This window comes from Phocoena phocoena, chromosome 9 (genome assembly GCF_963924675.1).
Source record: "Phocoena phocoena chromosome 9, mPhoPho1.1, whole genome shotgun sequence".
Classification (NCBI taxonomy): domain Eukaryota; kingdom Metazoa; phylum Chordata; class Mammalia; order Artiodactyla; family Phocoenidae; genus Phocoena; species Phocoena phocoena.
The window spans coordinates 7,055,149-7,077,598 of NC_089227.1; the positions used below are offsets into that span (position 1 = coordinate 7,055,149).

At 45.4% G+C, this 22,450-nt stretch overlaps 2 protein-coding genes across 2 annotated transcripts in view; both read left to right on the forward strand.

The window, feature by feature from the left end:
- Positions 1–7,017: 7,017 nt before the first annotated feature.
- On the forward strand, positions 7,018–9,845 carry MRPS24 (mitochondrial ribosomal protein S24). Its single transcript, XM_065883828.1, has 4 exons — positions 7,018–7,061; positions 7,149–7,217; positions 7,350–7,461; positions 9,423–9,845. Exons 1-4 carry the CDS (start codon positions 7,023–7,025, stop codon positions 9,704–9,706), a joined length of 504 nt encoding a protein of 167 aa, XP_065739900.1. The 5' UTR covers positions 7,018–7,022; the 3' UTR covers positions 9,707–9,845.
- Positions 9,846–18,412: 8,567 nt separating this feature from the next.
- Positions 18,413–22,450, forward strand: part of PKD1L1 (polycystin 1 like 1, transient receptor potential channel interacting) — a 29,752-nt gene continuing 25,714 nt past the window's right edge. Inside the window, 1 exon segment of the mRNA XM_065884348.1 lies at positions 18,413–18,444. Within this exon segment, the coding sequence (XP_065740420.1) occupies positions 18,413–18,444 (32 nt within the window).

Below are 22,450 nucleotides of genomic sequence, written 5' to 3' on the forward strand. Positions count from 1 at the left end.
ACTGGAACCCTTTTTTGGGTTCCAAGGCTGTCAGGCCCTTCTCTGGCCCCAGGATGCTCCAACTACTGCTCCCCTGATGTTCAGAAAGTTGCCCCTGTGTTCCGGGAACCTGGCTCTGATGTGTGAAACGGAGGCTGGAAGAAGTGCTGGAACTCAGGAAACCTAATTTTTTTTTTTTTTTGCGGTACGCAGGCCTCTCACTGCTGCGGCCTCTCCCGTTGCAGAGCACAGGCTCCGCACGCGCAGTCTCAGCGCCCATGGCTCACGGGCCCAGCCGCTCCGCGGCATGTGGGATCTTCCCGGACCGGGGCACGAACCCATGTCCCCTGCATCGGCAGGCGGACTCTCAACCACTGCGCCACCAGGGAAGCCCAAAACCTAATCTTTTGCTAATAAATTCACTTTAAACCTTTTCACTTCTGAAACTCAAAAAGAGTGTCTAATCCTCAGGCACTACATATTCATTTCTTCGTGGATCACTAAACAACACAAATATTAAGATGTTGGTTCACCTGGAAATACCAATACCTCTCTTTACTTTTTCCCCCTAGAGCCATGAAAACTACCCAGTTGCCTCTCTAGCACTGTAGGAATTTCACCCAGGATATTCCTGGGTCCCAAGTTCAGGCACTGGAAATCTCTCTTAACAATTGTTGACTATCAACCAGTTCCTTTAAAAACTGATTCAAGCTATCCCTGAAATCTGAAACAGGGAAGCCAGCTTTAGTGGCTCCCTACTTTAGTGGTTCCTAAGGTCCATTGTCCAAAGATAAGGTTCAGTCACTCCGTTCCTGAAAACCAGGTGTGTGCTTTTTTTAGAAGGGAGAGGGGAGGAAGAGTTCATAGCTTTCAACAGATTTTCAAAAGGATGCAGGATCCAAGATCGATTAATAACTGCTTAGTAATCAGGGAAGTTATTCCATGTATCCTAGGACCTAAGAAACTACGAAATCACATCCAACATTTGCCCAGTATATTTAAAGTTCTGAAAACAGACCAGTCTGAAGACTGAACGTAACAGACCTTGAGCAAGAGGTCGCCCTCGGGCAGCCCCAGGCAGGACTGCTGTGGAGGACCCACAGTCAAGCGACTGAGGAATTCTGGAACTGCCTGCGCAGTGTCCACAGACCATTGCCTCTGTCAGGTGCAGGAACAGGAAAGGTTGCCCTGGAGCACTGATTTTTCCAGAGTCAGTTATGGTGCTCGCATCACCCGTTTTTAGGGGTTGATGTGGAATTCCATGACCTGCGAGAGGGGTTCACCTTCAGACCCTGAGGTCAGTGCCGCTCTTGTAATTAAATTTCCACAATACCCAGGTCTTGACTGGTGCCCTGGAGCCCAGAACACTGAACATCAGTCTACCCTAGCCATTCCCGGGTTCACCACGGCCAGAGGGTCCCCCTACGTCAGACCTGAAGACATCTTAGGGTCTGAGAAGGCACAGAACTTGCCATGGGGCTACTGGGCAGCAGTGTCCTTGGAGCCCAGCTTAGTGACGTGACAGCCTCTCAGAGAGAAGGGTGGCTGGGCTGCTCCCAGGGGGATCAGGAACTTTGGTGAAAGCAGGAACCACGTCAGTGATCTTGGAGTAAATGGGCCTGGGAGTCGAAGACTGGGCACAAGGGCCCCTGTCCCTCTCCCTGGAGATGGGAAGTAGCTCGGTCAGCATATGGAACTCGAGGCCTGGTTCCGACCTTGGTCTTGCTTCCCGCTAATTACACGGCCCTCGAGCGAGTCATTCAACTTCTCTAAGCCTTACTCCCCACTACTAGCACCTGCTCTGGGGTGAGTGCGCAAAAGCTGGTTTTGGAGGAGCCGGGCTGTGCACATAAGTAAGGCACCCGAAGCTGTGCCTACGCGTCTGTGCACCCATGAGGCTCGTGCAAAGGAAGCTGTGTGCCTTCTACATCGACCTCAGACATTTTAACAGGCCAAACAGGATTCATCTTGTAATCGATCAGTGGTATCTTAAAATTAATTTGCATCTGTTTCTCTTTCTTAATGGTATATCAAGTAATGTCTTCTAATCGACGTTATCTTAGATTTACTGAAACACATTATCTAGCAGGGCTGGTGTTGAGAAATGTGTACCAATGTAAACTTGATCTGGTAGCTCTCCCCAGCTCCTCAGATGTGAATTAGCACAGTAAAGAAAAATCCTTTCTCTCTTTCTGAGCCAGTAATAAAAAAATGAGTTTCGCTACACACCTATCCTGAGTTCCTAAAACTTCAACAAAATTACATCAGAGCGCAGCCTTACAAGTACCAGTAAGTCAGAACCACAGAAGAGAGAGCCGAGGTGCCCTTGGTCCTGGCTTTTGTGACTTTCCACCCCTCACCCACAGGACCCACACACTCTGGACTCCGTGGCTTCATTCATGCTCTGTCTGCCTGGGGCCTCCTTCCACCTGTTCTTGGTTAGGCTGGCACTTCTTCAGGACGGACTTGGATGGCAGCCCCACCTCCATTCTACCACCTAAGGGGGTCAGGGGCCTTTATGTGTTCCTGTCATGGTCCTTATCTAAGACCCTTTTGCTTGCCTGCTTCTCTGTGTTCCCCATCGGAAGGAAGGGTATCAAGCCCATTTTTGTGTGTCCAGGTCTAGCACAGCATCTGAGAATCAGGGAATGAGGTCTCCATGGCTGTCACACATGAGGCCCACTCCTCCTGTCCATGTACTCCAAGCCCTGGAGTTGTGACGTTCAGCCCAGGGTACCAGTGTGGCAAAGGGTGCTTCTAATTGGTTCCACTATCGGGAGACTGGACCTCCTCAGCGCGCCAAAGCTGAAGTCGGTAATTATAGCTTGGGACTTGACCCTTCTTCCTGCACCTCAGCAGAAGCAGAGTGGGGGTAGGAGGACGCAGCAGGAGCTCAAGGGGAACATGGGGTGAGAGCCCCTGGGCTGCCTATGCAAGGGAGGAGACAGTTCAAGACTCTGCTTTGGTCTCAGTGGCTGTTTGGCTTAGTTCCCGGAATCGAGGTTGCGAGAACCTCGGATTCTTCTTGGTGAATGTGTTGGTTATTAGGAGAAAACGAATTAGCAAGAGTAATATAAAAACCATAGGATTACAGGGCTTCCCTGGGGTCGCAGTGGTTGAGAGTCCGCCTGCCGATGCAGGGGACACGGGTTCGTGCCCCGGTCCGGGAGGATCCCACATGCCGCGGAGCGGCTGGGCCCGTGAGTCATGGCCGCTGAGCCTGCGCTCCGCAACGGGAGAGGCCACAACAGTGAGAGGTCCGCGTACCACAAAAAAAAACAAAACAAAACAACCCATAGGATTACAAAATGTGAAGTGTCAGCAGTTCCGAATTAGAATAAGTCCGTCTCGTGAACACCAACATGAGTGGAGTTGTCTCCACTGATCTCACCGCCAACAGGAAGGCAGACGTCTCGGCCTGGGGCAGCGCTCCCTGAGGCTGGATTCTGGTGAGTTCCAGGAAACAAACACTATGTTCTAGGCCGGACCGTGCTCTGCAAGCCCAGGTAGGCCCAGAGTCTCCCTCTCGCACAGTGTCACTCCACAGCCTGGCCAGTGTTCTATCCTTTGATACAGGTGAGCCCTCGGGACAGACCGTCTTCAAAAAAATCCAGACCACACAGCAGCCCCCTATGTGTCTTGTGGCCCAGTCCCCTCAGAGTTAAGAGCTGTGATGTCCTCGCAGGACTAGTGGTAGGAAAGGGCTGTAAGGACCATCCAATAGCCCTCTCCTGCAAAGGGGTCTCTACGGATCAGGTTCTGGGGGTCTCCCACATAAACCTGGAGTTCAGGACGCTGGTTCCCAACCTTGGCTGTATATTGGTATCATCTAAGGAGCACTGAAAAAGGACAGGCGCCACGCCTCTGTCCAGTACTGTCCTTGTGGTGTGGGACCCGATGGGCTCTAACATGCGGCCGGCGTGGAGAATCGCTGCTCTGAGAGCATAAGCGGGAGTCTGGACCCTCCTGGCTATCGTGAGGAGAGCACAGGGGCTCATGTGTGAGAATAAACAGCTGGACATCCCTGTCTCCTCAAGGCTCTGGTCTGGAGCCCCCAGCAGGGGAGTAGGCAGCCTCTTCATGTGAGTCCCTTGCTCCCAGATGTGGCTTCTCCACGCCCAGGAAGTCCCCCCAGGGCCAGTCCTGAGTGGTCTGTGTCCAACCACAGACACACAGCCCATTCCTCCATCCTGCACGGTTCTGAACCAAGTGGTGCAGTGGAACCTCAGATGTGGAACGAGCACACGCTTTGTAACAAGAAGGCTGCTACCCTTGGCTACTTCTGTCACCCCAGGGGAGCCTCGGAGCCTCCGTCTTCTGATCTGCCAAAGCTGGACAATATTGCCTCCTTTACAGGATTGATGCGAGAAGCAAAAAGTGCAGAAAAACACTGTTAGCGTTTTGCTAAACAGAAGTAAATATCCTACTAAAATTTTTCTATTGGTGATTTAAAACAATGTAACAGTTCATACTAATGCATTAAAATGCGCTTTTAAGTTATTTAAATCATGCAAACACATTCACGTGACCCCCTTCCCCCATTCCGCACCACCCCCCTTCAAGGAACCAGGTGAAACCCTTTTTGCAACAAGGCATAGTATAAAACAAAAATAATAAGCAAAAGGCCAATGAAAGATCTAGATCAGTTTGGAATTCCTGGGAGACTCTTCGGGCCTAAGGAAGAGGGGCAAAACTTGAACCCCAAGCACGACAGCCCCTGCTCAGCTGGACAGCACTGCCTGCTGCTGCTACGATAGAAGTCCATGCCATTGTCACGTGCACGGAAAGCCAGCCTCTTCTCCTTTCCTCTGGTGGTGTTCCAGTGAGTTCTCACGGACCCTCAATGGCTGGTTCATCTCCCTAAGAGGAGGCAGATAGCAGGGACTCTATCCTTTTTTAAAAAAACATTCATGAGCTGCTCACTGCATCAGGCATTTTACAGCGTGGTTTTCACAATCATCATGTCCCCATTTTATGGACGAGAGAAGCTGAGGCTCAGGAAGGTCAAGCCACTTGCTGAAATTGCAAAGCCAGGAAGCTGTATTTCAGATACCAGATCCCATGTTCCTCACCACTTTGGAGCACATCCACAAAATTTTATCAAATTATCAAACTTTACGGAAACTTCAAAAAGAAAAAATGACTACCAGCTTAAAAGGGTCCTTCAGGGGCTTCCCTGGCAGCACAGTGGTTAAGAATCTGCAGGGGACACCGGTTCGAGCCCTGGTCCGGGAAAATCCCACATGCCGCAGAGCAACTCAACCCGTGCACCACAACTACTGAGCCTGCGCTCCAGAGCCCGTGCTCTGCAACAAGAGAAGCCACCGCAATGAGAAGCCCACGCACCGCAATGAAGAGTAGCCCCTGCCCTCTGCAACTAGAGAAAAGCCCGCGCGCAGCAACGAAGACCCAATGCAGCCAAAAATAAATAAATAAAATAAATAATTTGTTAAAAAAAGGGTCCTTCAGTTAAAGTTGAGAGTTCTTACATTCGGATAGTATTGTGATTGGAGAACATCTTATTCCTGCTTTGTCCCCTTATCCAATATGCAGAACAGCTGGAGGCCACAGTTTAAATTTTAGAAATAAAATATTCCTAGTAGAGCGGACATGAAAGACGCTGTCCCTTTCTGGAGAAACCAGCTCCAAATGGTCAGAGGAATCTTGACCGTGGAAAATGTACTGCACTGAAGCCAAGAGTCCCTCTTGGACCTTCCCCAGTGTGATCTGAGGCGGCTCACTGTCTGCCTTTGCCTCCATTTCCCTTCCACAGAGATGACAGCAGTATGTAAGCAGCATTAGGGTGGATGATTAAGTCAAAATGGCCAAACGTTGGCAATTTCACATGATTCAACCTAACAGAACTAATAGCAGCTCTATGAGTGGTATTATGAACAAAACCCATTATACAGATTATGGAACTGAGGCTCAATTGCACAAAGATTGTTACACCTGAGCCTGAATCCAGGGTCCACGTTTTTTCCATTACTATGTGTGAGTTCTGAACTAGGATATCCAGTGTTGCTATTTTTCCCTCTGACAATAATTACTGGATACAAATTACAGTGGCGATGCTTTGGTTTGAGTACAGCAGGCTCTGTAACATCTCCAGGAATTAAGCGACCATCAGCCCTTTCTCCCTTAAAATTTTCCTTCCTCAAGGGCCAGACACTAGGGTATGGTCAGATATGAAACCCTACCCTCTGCATAACCCATCCTTTTAAGAACTGGCTGATTTTTAAAGTACAGTGAGTTTACAATATTATATTCGTTTATATTATGTTAGGTGTACGATACAGTAATTCAATATTTTTATAGATTATACTTCACTTACTATAAAATTAAAAAATTTTCTATATTCCCTGCGTTGCACAGTATTTTCTTGTAGCCTCTTTCTGTTTACATTGCAGGCTGTGTTCCTTAATCCCCTACCCCTATCTTGCCCCTCCCAAGAACTAGGTAAAGTTTTAACCGAAACATATTTCCTCTCTATTTGTGGATAAAGTCTGGGTGTTTCTTTCTTTTCTTTTCTTCTGTTTTTTAAAGGATATTATTTGGAGACAGAACTCAGCAGCCTAATTTCTAGGACGTGGTGAAACGCTCCGCTCCCCCGACAGTCGGGGCGGTGGGCGCCCCCTTCCTCCGGCCCGCCCCACGCCAAGACACTCTCTGCCCGGCCGCTGCGAGCTCTCGGGCCACGAAAACTCGCGCTCCGCAACATCCACCTTCCGGATCTGAAACACGACGCAAACCACTACTGGGGCAGGACGGAGGGGTGCAAGACGTGTCCAGGGCTGTCGGGGGAGGCTCAGAGTCCAGCTCCCGCCACCTCCCGGCCCCACACGGCCCGCCTCGCAAGCCCGGAGCCTGGGCCCCCGCCGCCGCCCACAGCAGGTCGGCGCGGACTGCATGCGGCCCCGCCCGGCCGAGACGCTCGCACCCCCGCGCCGGCTCGCGTGTGGTCTCGCCCGTGCGTCCGCCTCCCGCGCCTGACCTTTACCCCGACGCCGCCCCGCCCCGCCCCGCCCTCCGCTCGGCCCAAGATGGCGGCGCCCGTTTGCGGTCTGAGGCTCCGGCCGCTGGTGAGTGGGCGGCACGGGCGGGGCCGGCGGTTGAGGCGGGGGCGCGGGGAGCCCTAGTTTTGGTCTCATGCCCCACTCTCCCTACAGGTGCTGTCCTGGGACCGGGAGCTGCCATGCGTCTGGCGCGCCCTGCACACCTCCGCGGCCTGCGCCAAGGTAAGTGCGGCGTGGAGGCCTGGGGTCTGGGCGCCCGCGACCTCGGAGGGTGGGACCTGCGGGCGAGGGTGTAATCCAGGGCGCGCCCTGGGTCGGTGGTCGCGGCGAGTCACGGGCCCTCTTTCTTTCCAGAACCGGGCGGCCCGAGTCCGAGTGGGCAAGGGGGACAAACCAGTGACCTACGAGGAGGCCCACGCGCCGCACCACATCGCCCATCGTAAGGGCTGGCTGTCGCTGCACACAGGTGAGGGGACGATGCCTGTCGCGGTGGCGGGAGGGGACGAGGACGTGCTGTGGGCCCGACCCCTGGCCCCAGGGAAGGCGTTCTTAGTTGTGCCTGTCACATAAACACGACGTGAACATGTGTCAGAGATTTTGTTTAACTCGATACTCAACGCGAAGTTCAGGAATCAGTCAGACGCTTTCAAAAGAGGAGTAAAATAGACATATGTGGTCAGGATCGTTAAAATGTATTTGAAAGGGACGCAAAACGCTTTTTCCATGCGGGTCAAGGGTTCGGTTGAACTTCCACAGAAATTGTTTGCATGCCTAAAGACAGTTGTTTTGCGTCGCTGCCCGTTATGTGTAATTTACGGATATAAAAAAGCCCAGAGGCAGTGAAAAGAGTGAAACCCCTTGGAATTCGATGACCCGGAAGACTGTTGTGAATATTGAATCTTTCACTACCGGTATGTACAGTTTGCCCGGGTTATTTGCAGATTCCGTGTTTGTGAATTTGACTACTCTAGGTGCTTGCACATTCATTCTCAGAGGTGGGCAGAGCAAGCACCCCACGTGCACCTTCCCAGCTGCGGTTGATCAAGGCCCTGCCTTCTAGTTTCAGCTCGCATGCTGTAAACAAGTACCCTTTTCGAGATCTATGAGTGCCATGTTTTCGAGTTTTGTACTTTCTGTTGGTGAGTCCACTGCCTTAAAATAGCCTGTAATGCTGAAGTGCTGTCTCGTGTTCCTAATTTCAAGAAGACTGTGATGTACCTTACGTGGCATGATTGTTAGAAAAGCTTCCTTCAGGCATGAGTTACAGAGCTGTTGGGAGAGAGTGCAGTGTTAATCAGCCATTTGTAGGTGTCTTTAAACAAAAAAAGAAAATAAGGCTACACATCACTTTGTTGATAAAAATATGGTAACCAAAGGCTTGCAGAAACCTAATTGTATTTCCACCAGGAGCAGTGGTTTAGCATTTGCTAATTCGTTGTTCGTGGTGATTTTATAGACCATAACGAGTGACGTTACAGAACATAACTACTGTGAGTTGATGAGGGTCAGCAGTGTTTTGTTCACTATGAGGGTTCTCAACTTGAATGTTTGAGATACACCTGTCTAGAGAGCTACCTTAAAATACGGATTTCTGTCCGCCACCCTTTTCAAGTTCTAGTTCTAAGGTCTGGGTGTGTGTGTGGAGACTCTTAAAAGAGGTGCAATGGTTCCGTTGTCCACAGTGAGAATCCACTGGTTGAGGCCGTGGCTCTAGTCAGTGAGAGAGCTCACATCCCTCGTGTCAGAAGTAGCTGGTAGGGCTTCCATGGTGGTGCAGTGGTTGAGAATCCGCCTGCCGATGCAGGGGACATGGGTTTGAACCCTGGTCCAGGAGGATCCCATGTGCCATGGAGCAGCTGGGCCTGTGCGCCACAGCTACTGAGCCTGCGCTCTGGAGCCCGCAAGCCACAACTACTGAGGCCTGCACGCCTGGAGCCTGTGCTCCGCAGCAAGAGAAGCCGCTGCGGTGGGAAGCCCAGGCACCACAACGAAGAGCCGCAACTGGAGAAAGCCCGCGAGCAGCAACGGAGACCCAACTCAGCCAAAAATAAATAAATAAAAAAAAAAAAAAAAAAAAAAGAAGTAGTTGGTGGCCTCATCTCTCTGGTCCGTGGGTGACCAGTGCTTCTATAAGGCAGTCAAGAAAGGAGAGGGGCACTCTCTGTCTACATAGAAGAATCATCTGCGTTTTTTGCCCTCATAAGGCCTCATTCTTCTCTTTTGTGAAACAAGGATAATGATAACACGTACTTCACAGGATTTGTTTGGGGATTATTGGAATAATGTTCTTTGAACTTTAGAGCGTTATGCCACTTACAGAAGAAAGGAGAAGAGGCTGGAGTGGGGTGTGGAACTGAGTGCCCAGTGCTCTTGGATGTTAACCTCTGGAGTTTCGGCCAACTCACCATGCTGCCCTTCTCTCTTCAGGTAACCTGGATGGGGAGGACCATGCTGCAGAGAGAACAGTGGAAGATGTTTTCCTTCGTAAATTTATGCTGGGCACCTTCCCAGGCTGCCTAGCCGACCAGCTTGTTCTAAAGCGCCGGGCTAACCAGGTGGAGATCTGTGCGCTGGTCCTGAGGCAGCTACCTGCACATAAGTTCTACTTCCTTGTGGGCTACAGTGAGACTCTGCTGTCCCACTTTTACAAGTGTCCCGTGCACCTGCACCTCCAGACTGTGCCCTCAAAGGTTGTGTATAAGTATATCTAGGACAACCCACTGTAGCCTGCAAAGGACAGAAACTTGTGCAAAAGAACTGAAGTAGAGACGGGAAATGCGTCCCCTCAGACTACTGAGGCTTTGTCTTCAAAGTTGGCTGTTGAATAAATAGACTCTCCATGTTGTGTTGCTTCTTGGTCTGCCTAGAGAACTAGAATAGGGTTTCTTTGAGGATGCTCCAGGGTTCCCAGGAAGGCTGCCAGCTCCTGAGGTTTAGGCAATAGCTATGGTTCAGTGAGTATCTTGTGCCCATCACTGTGTCAGGAACTTTACCTGAAGTTCTTTGTTTTCTCTTAAAATGGAAAGAGCCATTTTTGGAGATTATAAAACAACGTGGACATGTATTAAATCAGCCGTGAAGCTTACTTGTAATTCTACCCCAGAGAAAGCTACTGTGTACAGTTTGTTGTAATTCCAGATGTACTTTTATTCCCCCAGAAATAATGTAGCACACAGTCATCTATTAAACAAGCTTAACTGCACCTGGTCTGTGCCAGACACTCTTCTGAGTAGCTTGGAACCCATCAATGACCAAAACGTTCCATTCCAAGATCCTTGCCTTCATAATACTTGTATCTCAGTGGAGGGGACAGGGAGGGTTCGGCCGCATTGAAGGCTCCAAGCAGGTGAGGAATATAGATATGCAGGTAAATGGAGGAAGAACATTTCAGAAAGTGGCATCTGCAAAAGCCACACATGGTGCTGGGAATTGGGACAGGATTGCTCACCTTCAGCTTCACCCCGACACTGATGACCTTCACCTTGACCATGATCCTGGTACCCTTAACTTGACCCTGAACTTTAACACACCCACTCTAATCCTAACCCTTGATTGTCCCTGATCCTACCCACAACTTGACCTTTACCCTCAGTCTCACTCTTACCTGAGGGTGCCAACCAGGCCCCACCCTGCCCCGATCCTGTCTCCAGTGCTAGCTGACTGACTCACCATGACCCTGACCCTGTGTCTCTCACATTTATGTAACCCTGACTCGCAGTCAGAAACTTGACTCAAGACTTCATCCTAACGCTGTCTCGACCCTTACGGTGACCCTAACTCATCCTAACTGGTAACGCTGATGCTCGCTTTGACAGATTATGAGCCTCATCCAAACTCTTATGACCTTGACTGTGACCTTGACCTTGAAACTCAGCCATCACCCAGACCCTGCCCCTCACCCAGATCTGACCCTACTCTTGACCCTGACCATGACCCTGTTCTTAGACTCAGCAATCCTGAAGTTGTCATTCAGACCCTGAGACTCACCCTGATACCCGGATGACAAACCTCAACCTGAACCTGACTTTGATCCTCACCCTGACCCTTCTGACCTTCACTCTCACACTGACCCTCACACTCCGTCTGATCCTGGACCTGGCTTTTCATCTGAATTTGACCCTCACCCTGTTGCACGTTATGCATCATAATACTGACTCTGACCAGGTGTTCTGACCCTCACCCTTACACTGACTGTGACCTTGACTGAACCTCAGCTGGACTCGATTATGTCCCTGACCCTCATGACCCAGATCCACCCACGTACTGAATCTTATTCAAATCCTCAACCTGACATTGGCCCAATCCTATACCTGACTGTGACCCTTAGGCTCACCTTTGCCTTGATATTGACTCATCCAGACCTTGACCCTGATCCTTTTTAATTTAATCGAAATACATTGGACAGGTAAAGTTATATAAGTTCAAGGTGTACAACATGTTAATTTAAGGACATTGTTATATTTTAATGTGATTGTAGCAATAATTAGCACCTCTATCTCATTACAAAATTTTCTTTTTAGTAGTTGGAAAAATTGTTATAGTCTCTTAGCAAGTTTGTTGATTATAATATTTTTGTCTCTATTGTTTGGTACTAAGCATTATATCTCCGGGGCTTATTTACTACTTGTAAATGTGTACTCTTAACATCTGTCCCCCCACCCGCTCATCCCCTGCTGATCACTTTTATTCTGTTTTTAAAAATTTAGCTTTCTTAAATTGTACATGTAAGTGATGTCATATTCTGTCTTTCTATGTCTGCAAGTCCATCCATGTTGTCGTAAATGGCAGAATGTCCTCCTTCCTCGAGGCTGAATAATATTCCATTGTGTGTGTGTGTGTGTGTGTGTGTGTGTGTGTGTGTGTGAGAGAGAGAGAGAGAGAGAGAGAGAGAGAGAGAGAAAGAGATCTTTAACCATTTGATGAGTACTTATATTGTTTCCATGTCTTGGCTGTTGTGAATAATCCTGCAATAAAAATAGGAGTGCAGCTGTCTCTTTGAAATTCTGTTTTCATTTCCTTTAGCTATATACTCAGAAGTGGAATTGCTGGATCATATGGTTGGTCTATTTTTAATTTTTTTGAGGAAGGTTCATGTTTTTTTTCCATTGTGGTTGAACCAATTTACATTCCCACCAACAGTGCGTTAGTGTCCTCTTTTCTCCACATCCTTGCCTGCACTTGTTACCTGTTCTCTTCTTGATGGTAGCCATCCTAACAGGTGTGAGTGTTGCCTCACTGTGGTTTTGATTTGCATTTTCTCTGATGATTAGTGATGTTGAGCATCTTTTCATTTACCTGTTGGCCATTTGAATGTCTTCTATGGAAAGACGTCTTTATTTCTTCTGCCCATTTTTAAATCAGGTTGTTCCTTTTTTTGATTTTGAGCTGTGAGTTCTTTATATGTTTTGGATAATAACCCCTTATCTAATATATGGTTTGCAAACATTTTCTCCTGTACAAGTTGCCTTTTCATTTTTAATTGTTTCTTTTGTTGTGCAGAAGCTTTAAAGTTTAATGTCCCATTTGTTGATTCTTGCTTTTGTTTGTGCTTTTGGTGTCGTATTTTAAAAATCATTGTCAAGACAAATGTCAAGGAGCTTTTTCTCTACATTTTCTTAGAGGAGTTATAGTATCAGGTATTAAGTCTGATCTATTTTGAGTGAGTTTTTGTGAGTGGTGTAAGATAGGTGTCCAGCTTCATTGCTTTACATGTGTTTCTCCAGTTTTCCCAATATCATTTGTTGAGGAGACTATCCTTTCCCCACTGGGTGCTCTTGGCTCCTTGTTGAATATTAGTTGTCCATATAGGTAGCAGTTTAATTCTGGGCTTTATATTCTGTTCCAGTGGTCTATTTGTCTATTTTTGTGCCAGTACAATACTGTTTTTTATTATTATTATTATTACTATGCCTTTGGAGATTAGTTTGAAATCAGGAAATTTGATACCTCTAGCTTTGTTCTTTTTCCTCAGGATTGCTTTGGCTATTTGGGGTCTTTTATGATTCCCTACAAATTTTAGGATTGTTTTTTCTGTTTCTGGGGAAAATACCATTGGTATTTTGATGGGGATTGCATTGCATCTGTAGGTGGCTTTGGGTAATATGGACATTTTAACAATATTACTTTCTCCAATTCATAAGCATAGGATGTCTTCTGAATTGTTTGTGAGTTTGATTTCTTTCAGGAAAGCCTTGGAGTTTTCATCATACTGATCTTTCACTTTCTTTGTTAAATTTGTTCCTAAGTATTTTGTTGTTTTTGATGCTGTTGTGAAGAGAATCGTTTTCTTTATTTCTTTTTCAGGTATTTCAACCTTAGTGTGTGAAATGCAACTGATTTCTGTGTGTTGATTTTGTATCCTGCAACTTTACTGAAATTGTTGATTAGTTCCAATGGTTTTTTGGTTGAGTTTCGGAGATTATTTTATGTAGAGTGCTATGACCTGCAAATAGCAACAGTTTTACTTCTTCCTTCCCAATTTGTATGCTTTTGTTTCGTCTTGATTAATTGCTCTATTTAGGACTTCTAATGCTATATTGAATAAGAATGGTGAAAGTAGCCATTCTTGTTCTGTTCCTGATCTCAGAGCAAAAGCTTTCAGTTTTTTTGGTGAAAGTAGTCGTTCTTATTCTGTTCCTGATCTCAGAGCAAACGCTTTCTGTTTTTCTCCACTGAGTATAATGTTCTCTGTGGGTTTGTCATATATGACCTTTATTATGTTAGGTATGTTCTTTCTATACCCAGTCTGCTGAGGGGTGGTTTTTTTTCTTTTATCTTGAAAGGATGTTGTATTTTATCAAATGCTTTTTTGCATCTATTGAAATGATCATGTGATTTTTTCTTTCATTTTATTAATGTGATCTATTATGTTTACTGATTTGCATATGTTGAACCATCCTTGCATTCCAGGGATAAATCCTACTTAACCATGGTGTATAAGCCTTTTTATGTGTTATTGAATTCTGTTTGCTAATATTTTGTTGAGAATTTTTGCATCTATATTCATCAGGGATATTGGTCTATAGTTTTTTCATTGTGTCCTTATCTGGCTTTGTTATTAGGGTAATGCTGACCTCCTAGAATGAGTTTGGAAGTATTCCCTCCTCCTCAGTTTTTTGGAAGAGTTTGAGAAGGATTGGTCTTAATTCTTCTTTGAATGCTTGGTAGAATTTGTCATTGAAGCCTTCTGGTCCTGGGATTTTCTGTTGGGAGGTTTTTGGTTACTGATTCAATCTCTTTACTTGTTATTGGTCTGTTCAGGTTTTCTGTTTCTTCCTGATTCAGTCTTGATAGGTTGTGTGTTTCTAGAAGTTTATTGATGTCTTCTAGGTTATCTAATTTTTCGTCTTATAATTGTTCATAATAATTTCTTACGATCCTATGTATTTCTGCCTTATCAGTTGTAATGTCTCCATTTTCTTTTTTTTTCCCATTTTCATTTCTAATTTAATTTATTTAAGTCTTCTCTTTTTTTCTTAGTCTAGGTAAAGGTTTTGTCAATTTTATCTTTTGGAGGGACCACCTCTTAGTTTTGTGGATCCTTTCTAGTCTCTGTTTCATTCGTTTCCCACTCTGATCTTTATTATTTCCTTCTTTCTACTAACTTTGGGCATAATTTGTTCTTCTTTTACTAGTACCACGAATTATGAAATTTGTTTTTTGACATCTTTCTAATTTCCTACTATATGCATTTATTGCTGTAAACTTTCAGGACAGCTTTTGCAGCACCCCATAAGTTTTGATATGTTGTATTTTTGTTTTCAGTTGTTTGAGATGTTTTTTATTTCCCCTTTGACCCATCGGTTGTTCAGAAGTGTGCTGTTTAGTTTCTACATATTTGTAGATTTTCAAGCTTTCCTCTTGTTGATTTCTACTTTTATACCATTGTGGTCAGAAAAGATAGTGGTATGATTTCAGTCTTCTTAAATTTTCTAAGATTTGTTTTCTGTCCTTTCAAACTATCTATCCTGGAGAATATTCCATGTGCACTTGGGAAGAATGTGTATTCTTCTGCTGTTGAACGGAATTTTTTTATACGTCTGTTAATTCCATTTGTTCTAGAGTGTAGTTCAGTTCCACTGTTTCCTTACTTGATTTTCTGTCTGGATGATCTATCCATTGCTGACAATTGGGTATTGAAGTCCCCTACTATTAATATATTGTCTGTTTCTCTTTTTAGATGTGTTACTATTTGTTTAATATATTTTGGTGCTACAGTATTGGGTGTGTATATATTTACAATTGTTATATCTTCCTGATGTATCGACCCTTTTATCAATATATAATGACTGTCTTTGTCTCTTGTTATCATTTTTGGGTTAAAGCCAATTTACTCTGATATATGTATGGCTATGCATACTTTCTTTTGGATTCCTCTTGCATGGAATATCGTCTTTATTATTTTCACTTTAAACCTGTGTGTCTTTGGGGCTGAAATGAGTCTCCTGTAGGCAGCATATAGTTGGGTCTTGTTTTTTAATCAGTCCAGCCATTTTTGTGTCTTTTGTTTGGTGAATTCAATCCATTTATATTTAGAGTGATTGCTGATGTATAAGGACTTACTGCTGCCATCTTATTTATTGTTTGCCTTCTGATTATTTTGTATCTATCGTTTCTTTTCCCTCTGTTTCTGTCTACCTCTGTAAAGTGGTGGTTTTCCATGGTAATTTTCTCAGTCTCCCTTTTTTTGGGTGTGTTTTGTGACTCTACCGTAGATTTTTCCTTTGTGGTTACCATGTGGCTTACATAAAACATCTCACAGATAAAATAGTCATTGTTATGCCGATAGCACCTTAACTTTATCCACTTATAAAGTTTCCACCATTTTACTCCTTTTTTTAAAATACTTTTGATGTTACAATTTACCTCTTTTTATGAAAACTGAATTTTTTGAGAAATTACAATATCAATAGCTATAGTTATTTTTAGTGTACTTTTAGCCTTTATATTAAGTGGGTAATGCACCACTGCATTAATATGTAGAGTTACAGTTTTTTAATTCTGACTTTATTTTTCACCTTTGTTAGAGTATTGTGTACTTTCGTTTGCTTTTATGTCACTAATTAGTCTTTTCATTTCAGCTTGAAGAGCTCCTTTCAGCCTTTCTTGCAAGGCAGATCTAGTGGTGGTGAACTTCCTTAGCTTTATCTGAGAAAGCGTTTAACTTTCCTTCTAACCTGATGGATAACTGCCAGATAAAGTATTCTTGGCTGGCAGTTTTTGTCTTTTAACACTTTGAGTGTGTCATTCCACTTTCTCCTGGCCCGTATAGTTTCTTCTGAGAACTATGCTGATAGCCTAATGGGTGATCCTTCGTGGATTACTTTCTTTTTTCCCACAGGCTCCCTTTAAGACTCTTTGTCATTGACTTTTGACAATTTTCCTATAATATATCTTGGAGAAGGTCTTTTTGCATTGAGGTAGTTAGATGTTCTCTTAGCTTCATGGAGTTGTATATCCAGTCTCTTCCCCAGGTTTGGGAAGTTCTCAGCTATTATTTCTCTAAATATACTCTCTGCTCCCTTCTCGCTCTCTTTCCTTCTGATATAACAATTATTCTTATATTTGTTTTTCTCTTTAAATCTCATAGCTTGTAGTGTTTCTTCACTTTTTAAAAAACTTAGTTCTCTTTGAGGAAGGAGTCATTTCCAGATTTCTGTCCTCCAAGTTGCTTATTCTTTCTTCCATCCAGTCCGCCCTAAGCTCTCTAATGCATTCTTCATCTCGTTAATTGAATGGTTCAGCTCCAGAATTTCTGTTTGGTTCTTTATAAAAATTTCTATCTCTTTGGTAAAGAACTCTTTCTGTTCTTTAATTTTATTCGTGAGTTCATCGAATTGCCTTTCTGAGTTTCTTTGTAAGCTTATAGAATTCTTCAAACCAACTATTTTGAATGCTTTATCAGTTAGATCACAGTATTGTGGACCTCGGAGTTTAGTTGCTGGAGTATTGTCATTTTCTATCTGTGATGCCATATTGCCGTGATTTTTCATAGTTTCTGATGAAATGTGCCTCTGCCATCACATTTGAAGTAGCGAATAACCTCCTTAACTAAGGAAGCCTTTGCTTGCTTACTTTGTACATACAGTTCAACAGGCTGGCAATTAGAAACTTTTCTTTTGTTTACCGGAAGGTGGCAGTATAGCTCAAGTTTTTGGTTTCTCTTTACTTGTGCTGGCTCTCATGGCTGCACTCACGGACATTTTAAAAAGAGCTGCATAGCACAGGGAGATCAGCTTGGTGCTTTGTGACCGCCTGGAGGGGTGGGATAGGGAGGGAGGGAGACGCAAGAGGGAAGAGATATGTGAACATATGTATATATATAACTGATTCATTTTGTTGTAAAGGAGAAACTAACACACCATTGTAAAGCAATTATACTCCAATAAAGATGTTAAAAAAAAAAGCTGGTGGGGCTTCCCTGGTGGCGCAGTGGTTGGGAGTCCGCCTGCCGATGCAGGGGACGCAGGTTTGTGCCCCGGTCCGGGAGGATCCCACGTGCCGCGGAGCGGCTGGGCCCGTGAGCCGTGGCTGCTGGGCCTGCGCGTCCGGAGCCTGTGCTCCGCAGCGGCACAGGCCGCAGCAGTGAGAGGCCCGCGTACCGGAAAAAAAAAAAAAGAGCTGGTGGCAGAGTGTGGGGAGGTGAGGGCTTAGCACCTGGGGCTTCAGGCTACCCACAGCCTGGTCGGGGGATCCTTCAGTGGGGGCTCTCACAGAAGTTCAAGGGCAGACCTGCTGAAATCCTGAAGCAGACAGCAGAAAACACACCCTTTAATGCCCTTTGTTGTTCTTATCTGCCTCTTTCCCTTTCCTCACCTCCCCAACTCCCTGCCCCATCATGGGGGTTCCTCCTCAGAAATATGGGTGCTGCCAGCGAGAAATGGATCCCTCCAGCTGTGATCCATGCAGCTGGGCAGTGAGCCGCTCATCACTTCCGCTTTCTGCCCCCCTTGCGAGAGAGGTCACTGCTGTCACCTGGGAAAGCCCAGCATGTTGCAGTGTTGCCCTGGGGAGGGGGCACTGACTCCTTGCTGTCCCTCCTTCTCCTCTGCCTCCAAATTTGTCTCCATCTCCTACAGTGATGTACCTGGTTTTCCTGTCAGGCTGGCTGAACCTCCGCAAATTCTGTCTCCTGTGAGTGTCCTCCCTGTTTTGTATGCTCTAGTTTCACTTATCCCCCCTCCTCAGCAAGTGAAGGTGGGGCAGGATCACAGACTGCCTTGGATTCACAGCCCCCTGAGGTCCTACCCACCTGCTTTTGAATGATCATAAATGTAGTAGCTTAGAGCAATTTAAGTTTATTTCTTACAGTTTTGTAGGCTGAAGTCAGACCTGGGTCTCACTGAGCTAAACTCAGGGTGTTGGCAGAGCTGCATTTCCTTCTGGAAGTGTGAAGATGGACGAAGGGACCACGAGCCATGGAATGCAGGCGGCCTGTAGGGCAGAAAAGGTGAGGGAAGGGCTTTTTCTCCAGAGCCTTGCCAACCCATCTTAGACTTCTGAGTTTCACATCTGTGAGATAATATTTGTGTTCTTTTAAGCCACCAAGTTTGTGGTGATTTGTTACAGCATTAATAGAAAACTAATGCAGTACTCAAACTTTAGATGTCAACCTAAAAGTCACTTTTCTTTTACATTTGTAAAACCAATGTTAATTGAGTCTCGCTGGGTAGAAGCTTTGATTTACACCAGCCATATTCTGATCCCCATTGTATATGGCCACCTCTGTAAATTTCTTTATAGCACTGATCACAATAGCTCTAATGGAAGAGCGATTTGATGACTATTTAGTATCTACCTCCCTGCACACACCACCACCCCCGCCGACACCAGGCTCTGTGAGGACAGTATATGGCCTGGTACACAGGAGCACAGAGCAGATCTTGGAGAGCCCCATCACAGGGCTTCACCTGAGCCTAAACTGGTTGTCACTCAGTGGACAAAGGTTTCCTCCAATGTACCATGATCGATCCTGTGCCCTGAGGATGCTAAGGGTCCCTCTCAGAGACTGCCATGAAGAGCTCCTGGTCTGGGGGAAACAGACACTCAGACAATCACTACCCAGTGATGTGGGCACAGGTTAGCCTGGTGCCGAGGGAAGGACAGCAACTTGACCTGGATGAACCAAGGAAGACTGCTCAGAGGAGGACAAGCTGAGCTGGCACTGGAAGGGATTTTCCAGGCAACAGGGGATAATGCATCAAGGCAGAAGAAACTGTTCGTGTAGAAGTTTGGGAGAGGTGTCCAAGTATTGGGAAAGTAACTATGGAAGCAGGTTCTAGCAGGAGCAGGTCATCTTATTTTCAAAGAATATCCCAATTTTGTTGCCATCTTTGTATCCCAAGGTGGCTACCTGGGGAGGTTTCCCCAACAGCTTCACATGACGAGGAGACAGAGAAATCTGGAGCCTTGCGTGCTCTTGGTGGGGATATAAAATGGTGCAGCTGTTACGGAAAACAGTGTAGTGGTTTCCTGAACATTTAAACATAGAATTGCCATATGATGCAGCAATTCCGCTTCTAGGCATGTACCTAAAAGAATTGAAAACAGACTCAAACAGATACTTGAATATGGGTGTTCCTAGTAGCATCATTCACAATCACCAGTACATGGAAATAAGTCAACCGTTTGTCAGCAGATGAATGGATAAACCAAATGTGGTGTGGTACATTTAATGGAATCATCATTCAGTCTTTAAAAGCAGTGAAACTCTGACACATGCTATAACATGAATGAATGTTGAAAACATTTTATGCTAAGCGAAATAAGCCAGACGCAGAAGGACGAATGTTGTATGATTCTGTTTATATGAAGTGTCTATAAAAGATAACTTCATAGAGACATGAAGAAGAATAGAGGTTCCCAGGGCCTAGGGGCAGGAGGGAATGAGGAGTCATTGTTTAGTGGATTCAGCGTTTCTGTTCGGGATGATGAACGATATATGGAAGTGGATGGTGGTGGATGGTTGCACAGCCTTGTGAATATACTTAATGCGGCCGGATCACATACTTAAACATGGTTTAAATGGAAAATTTTTTGTTACATATTTTTTATAGTGAAAGTTAAACTTCTCAGAACTGGTTCTGAAATAGTTACATGTAATACGGAATAAGACCTTTGTTTCCTAGAGGGAGAAGTAGCCTTCTTGTTCACACTGGTACTGCACACTCGAGGCTTTTTCATTCACACCCAGCATGATCACGTGATCTTCTAACCAGAGGAAGTTCACTCTCATCTGGCCCATTTGGACCTCCTTCCATCATCCCATTCCCCTTTTCAACTCACCCCTCCCCGCAAAGCATGGGCCATCACTGATCTGTCGACCATCTCTGTAGTTTTGTCTTTTCCAGAATGTCATATAGCTGGAATCAAACAGTATGTAGTCCATTCAGACTGGCTTCTTTCACTAACTAATATGCAGTTAATCTTCATCTTTGTCTGCATGGCTTGATAGTGCAGTCCTTTCAATGGCACATTTCAAGTATTTAGTAAAGTCACATTGTTGTACCTTAGATCTCCAGTACTTATTCATCTTGCATAACTAAAGCTTTGTACCCATGGACTAATATCCCAACAGCTCCCCGTTCTGCCTTCCCCCTGGTAACCACCACGCTCTCTGCTTCCATGGATTCAGCTACTTTAGATTCCACATAAAAGTGGGATCATGCAGCGTTTGTCATTCTGCATCTGGCTTATTTCACTTAGCATAATGTCCTCCAGGTTCATCTATGTATCCCAAATGGTGAGATTTTCTTCTTTTTATGGCTGAATAGTTTTCCATTTTCTGTGTGTACTACACTGTCTTTAGCCGTTCATCTGTAGATGGACACTTAGGTTGATTCTATGACTTAGCTATTGTGAATAATGCCGCAGTGAACATGGGAGTGCAGATATCTCTTTGTGGTACTGATTTCATTTCCTTCAGAAATATGCCCAGAAGAGGAATTCCTGGATCATATGGCAGTTCTGTTTTTAACTTCTTGAGGAACTTGTGGCTGCACTAATTTACATTCCCACCAAGAGTGCCCGAGGGTTTCCTTTTCTCCAAAGTGAGCATTTTCAATTTGGAGTGATCATCAGTGATGCCTCCGTAGAACCTCGCAGCTGGTTACTCCTGGGTCTGAGCACCAGACCTTTCAGCTGTCTCGGAAGAGATCTGTGGGTATGAGGGAGCTTTGTTTTGCAGAGGGAAGTTGAGGCAGTGAGGATGAAATGCAGGACCTGTGCAGGGAGGGCAGGGAGGCATCACAACCTCCTTCATGGCAGCTCGTCAAAGGGCCCTGAAGGATGCAGACACAGCCTGGCTCTGTCTTGAGAGCCGTATCTGAGGAGCCTGGCTTGAGGGGTTTATTCCTTGTGGGTGGCTGGGGTCTCAGTGAAGTCTCAGGAGTACCAGGGCCCCGCTGCAGGCCTCTGGAAGAGCAGCCCCTGTGTCCCCCTGCCCCCGGTCCTGGCTCCCAAATGCTGGTGGACACCCACTCTGCTCCCAGATGCCCACCTGCCCTGAAGATACCTGCTTCACATACTTTTCAACTCGGAAACACCTGAACTGGACATTCCTGGGTAAATGTGTTTAAGTTACTCTTTCATTTTCACCCACTTTAGCCACTATTTCAGCCAAGCCTGTCCTTCGTGTATGGAGGACCGAGGTCTCTAAGAATAAAGGACCATGGTTTGATGTTTTGTTTTTCTCTTCTTCCCCTCTGCCCACCACCTGATCATGAATAGAAATAAATTGGTAACTCATGTTGTGTATCTTTTGCTACATCTAGAGAGTTGGTTATATGCATGATCGAATATATAAAATACATCTAGAACAGGTCTAGAACATTATTTCCAGCGGTCACCTGCTAATAATTGACATTTAATAAATACTGGCTTTTTTTAAAAAGCTTTTCTCCACACCCTCTCCAGCATTTACTGTTTACAGATTTTTTGCTGATGCCTGGCCCTTATTTGGTGTCGCTGGTGCCTGACATCAGAATCCTTGGCCAGTCCCCAGACTGGCTCCACAGTTGTCATGTCACTTGTGTGCACAGAGCCACACACCCATTCACATCTGTCCCATAATTTGCATTCTTCTCGTTTCAGTCAATGTTGTTACATAAGCGTGTTCTCATGCCAGTAAGTGGTTTGCAGAGTTTCCATAATGTCGCATTATTTAGTCAGCGCCATGCTGCTGAATATTCAGTTTTTTAAGTTATTATAAATGAGATTACTCTTCCTAAAAAAACACTCGAGTAGTGTTCGGGATGAAAATGCCATCTTAGTAGATGCCGATTTGCTTTACCTGATTTTCTTCCTTTTTTATAATTAAAGGGTCGGTTGCACGGGCTGTGCACATTCCAGAATGGGAGCTAGACTTCCTGCCTGCCTTTTAGGAGACGTGTGATTATGGAGGCCTCTGGCTCCAGCAGACAGACCCTGTGTTCCTCTGCTTCTCTGACTCAGAAGAT

Excerpts from the sequence above, each read along its gene's own strand:
- MRPS24 (XM_065883828.1), top strand. The coding sequence starts at position 7,023 with ATGGCGGCGCCCGTTTGCGGTCTGAGGCTCCGGCCGCTG. Across the intron at positions 7,062-7,148 it reads GTCTGAGGCTCCGGCCGCTG|GTGCTGTCCTGGGACCGGGA; the intron begins GTGAGTGGGCGG and ends CTCTCCCTACAG. Across the intron at positions 7,462-9,422 it reads CTGGCTGTCGCTGCACACAG|GTAACCTGGATGGGGAGGAC; the intron begins GTGAGGGGACGA and ends TTCTCTCTTCAG.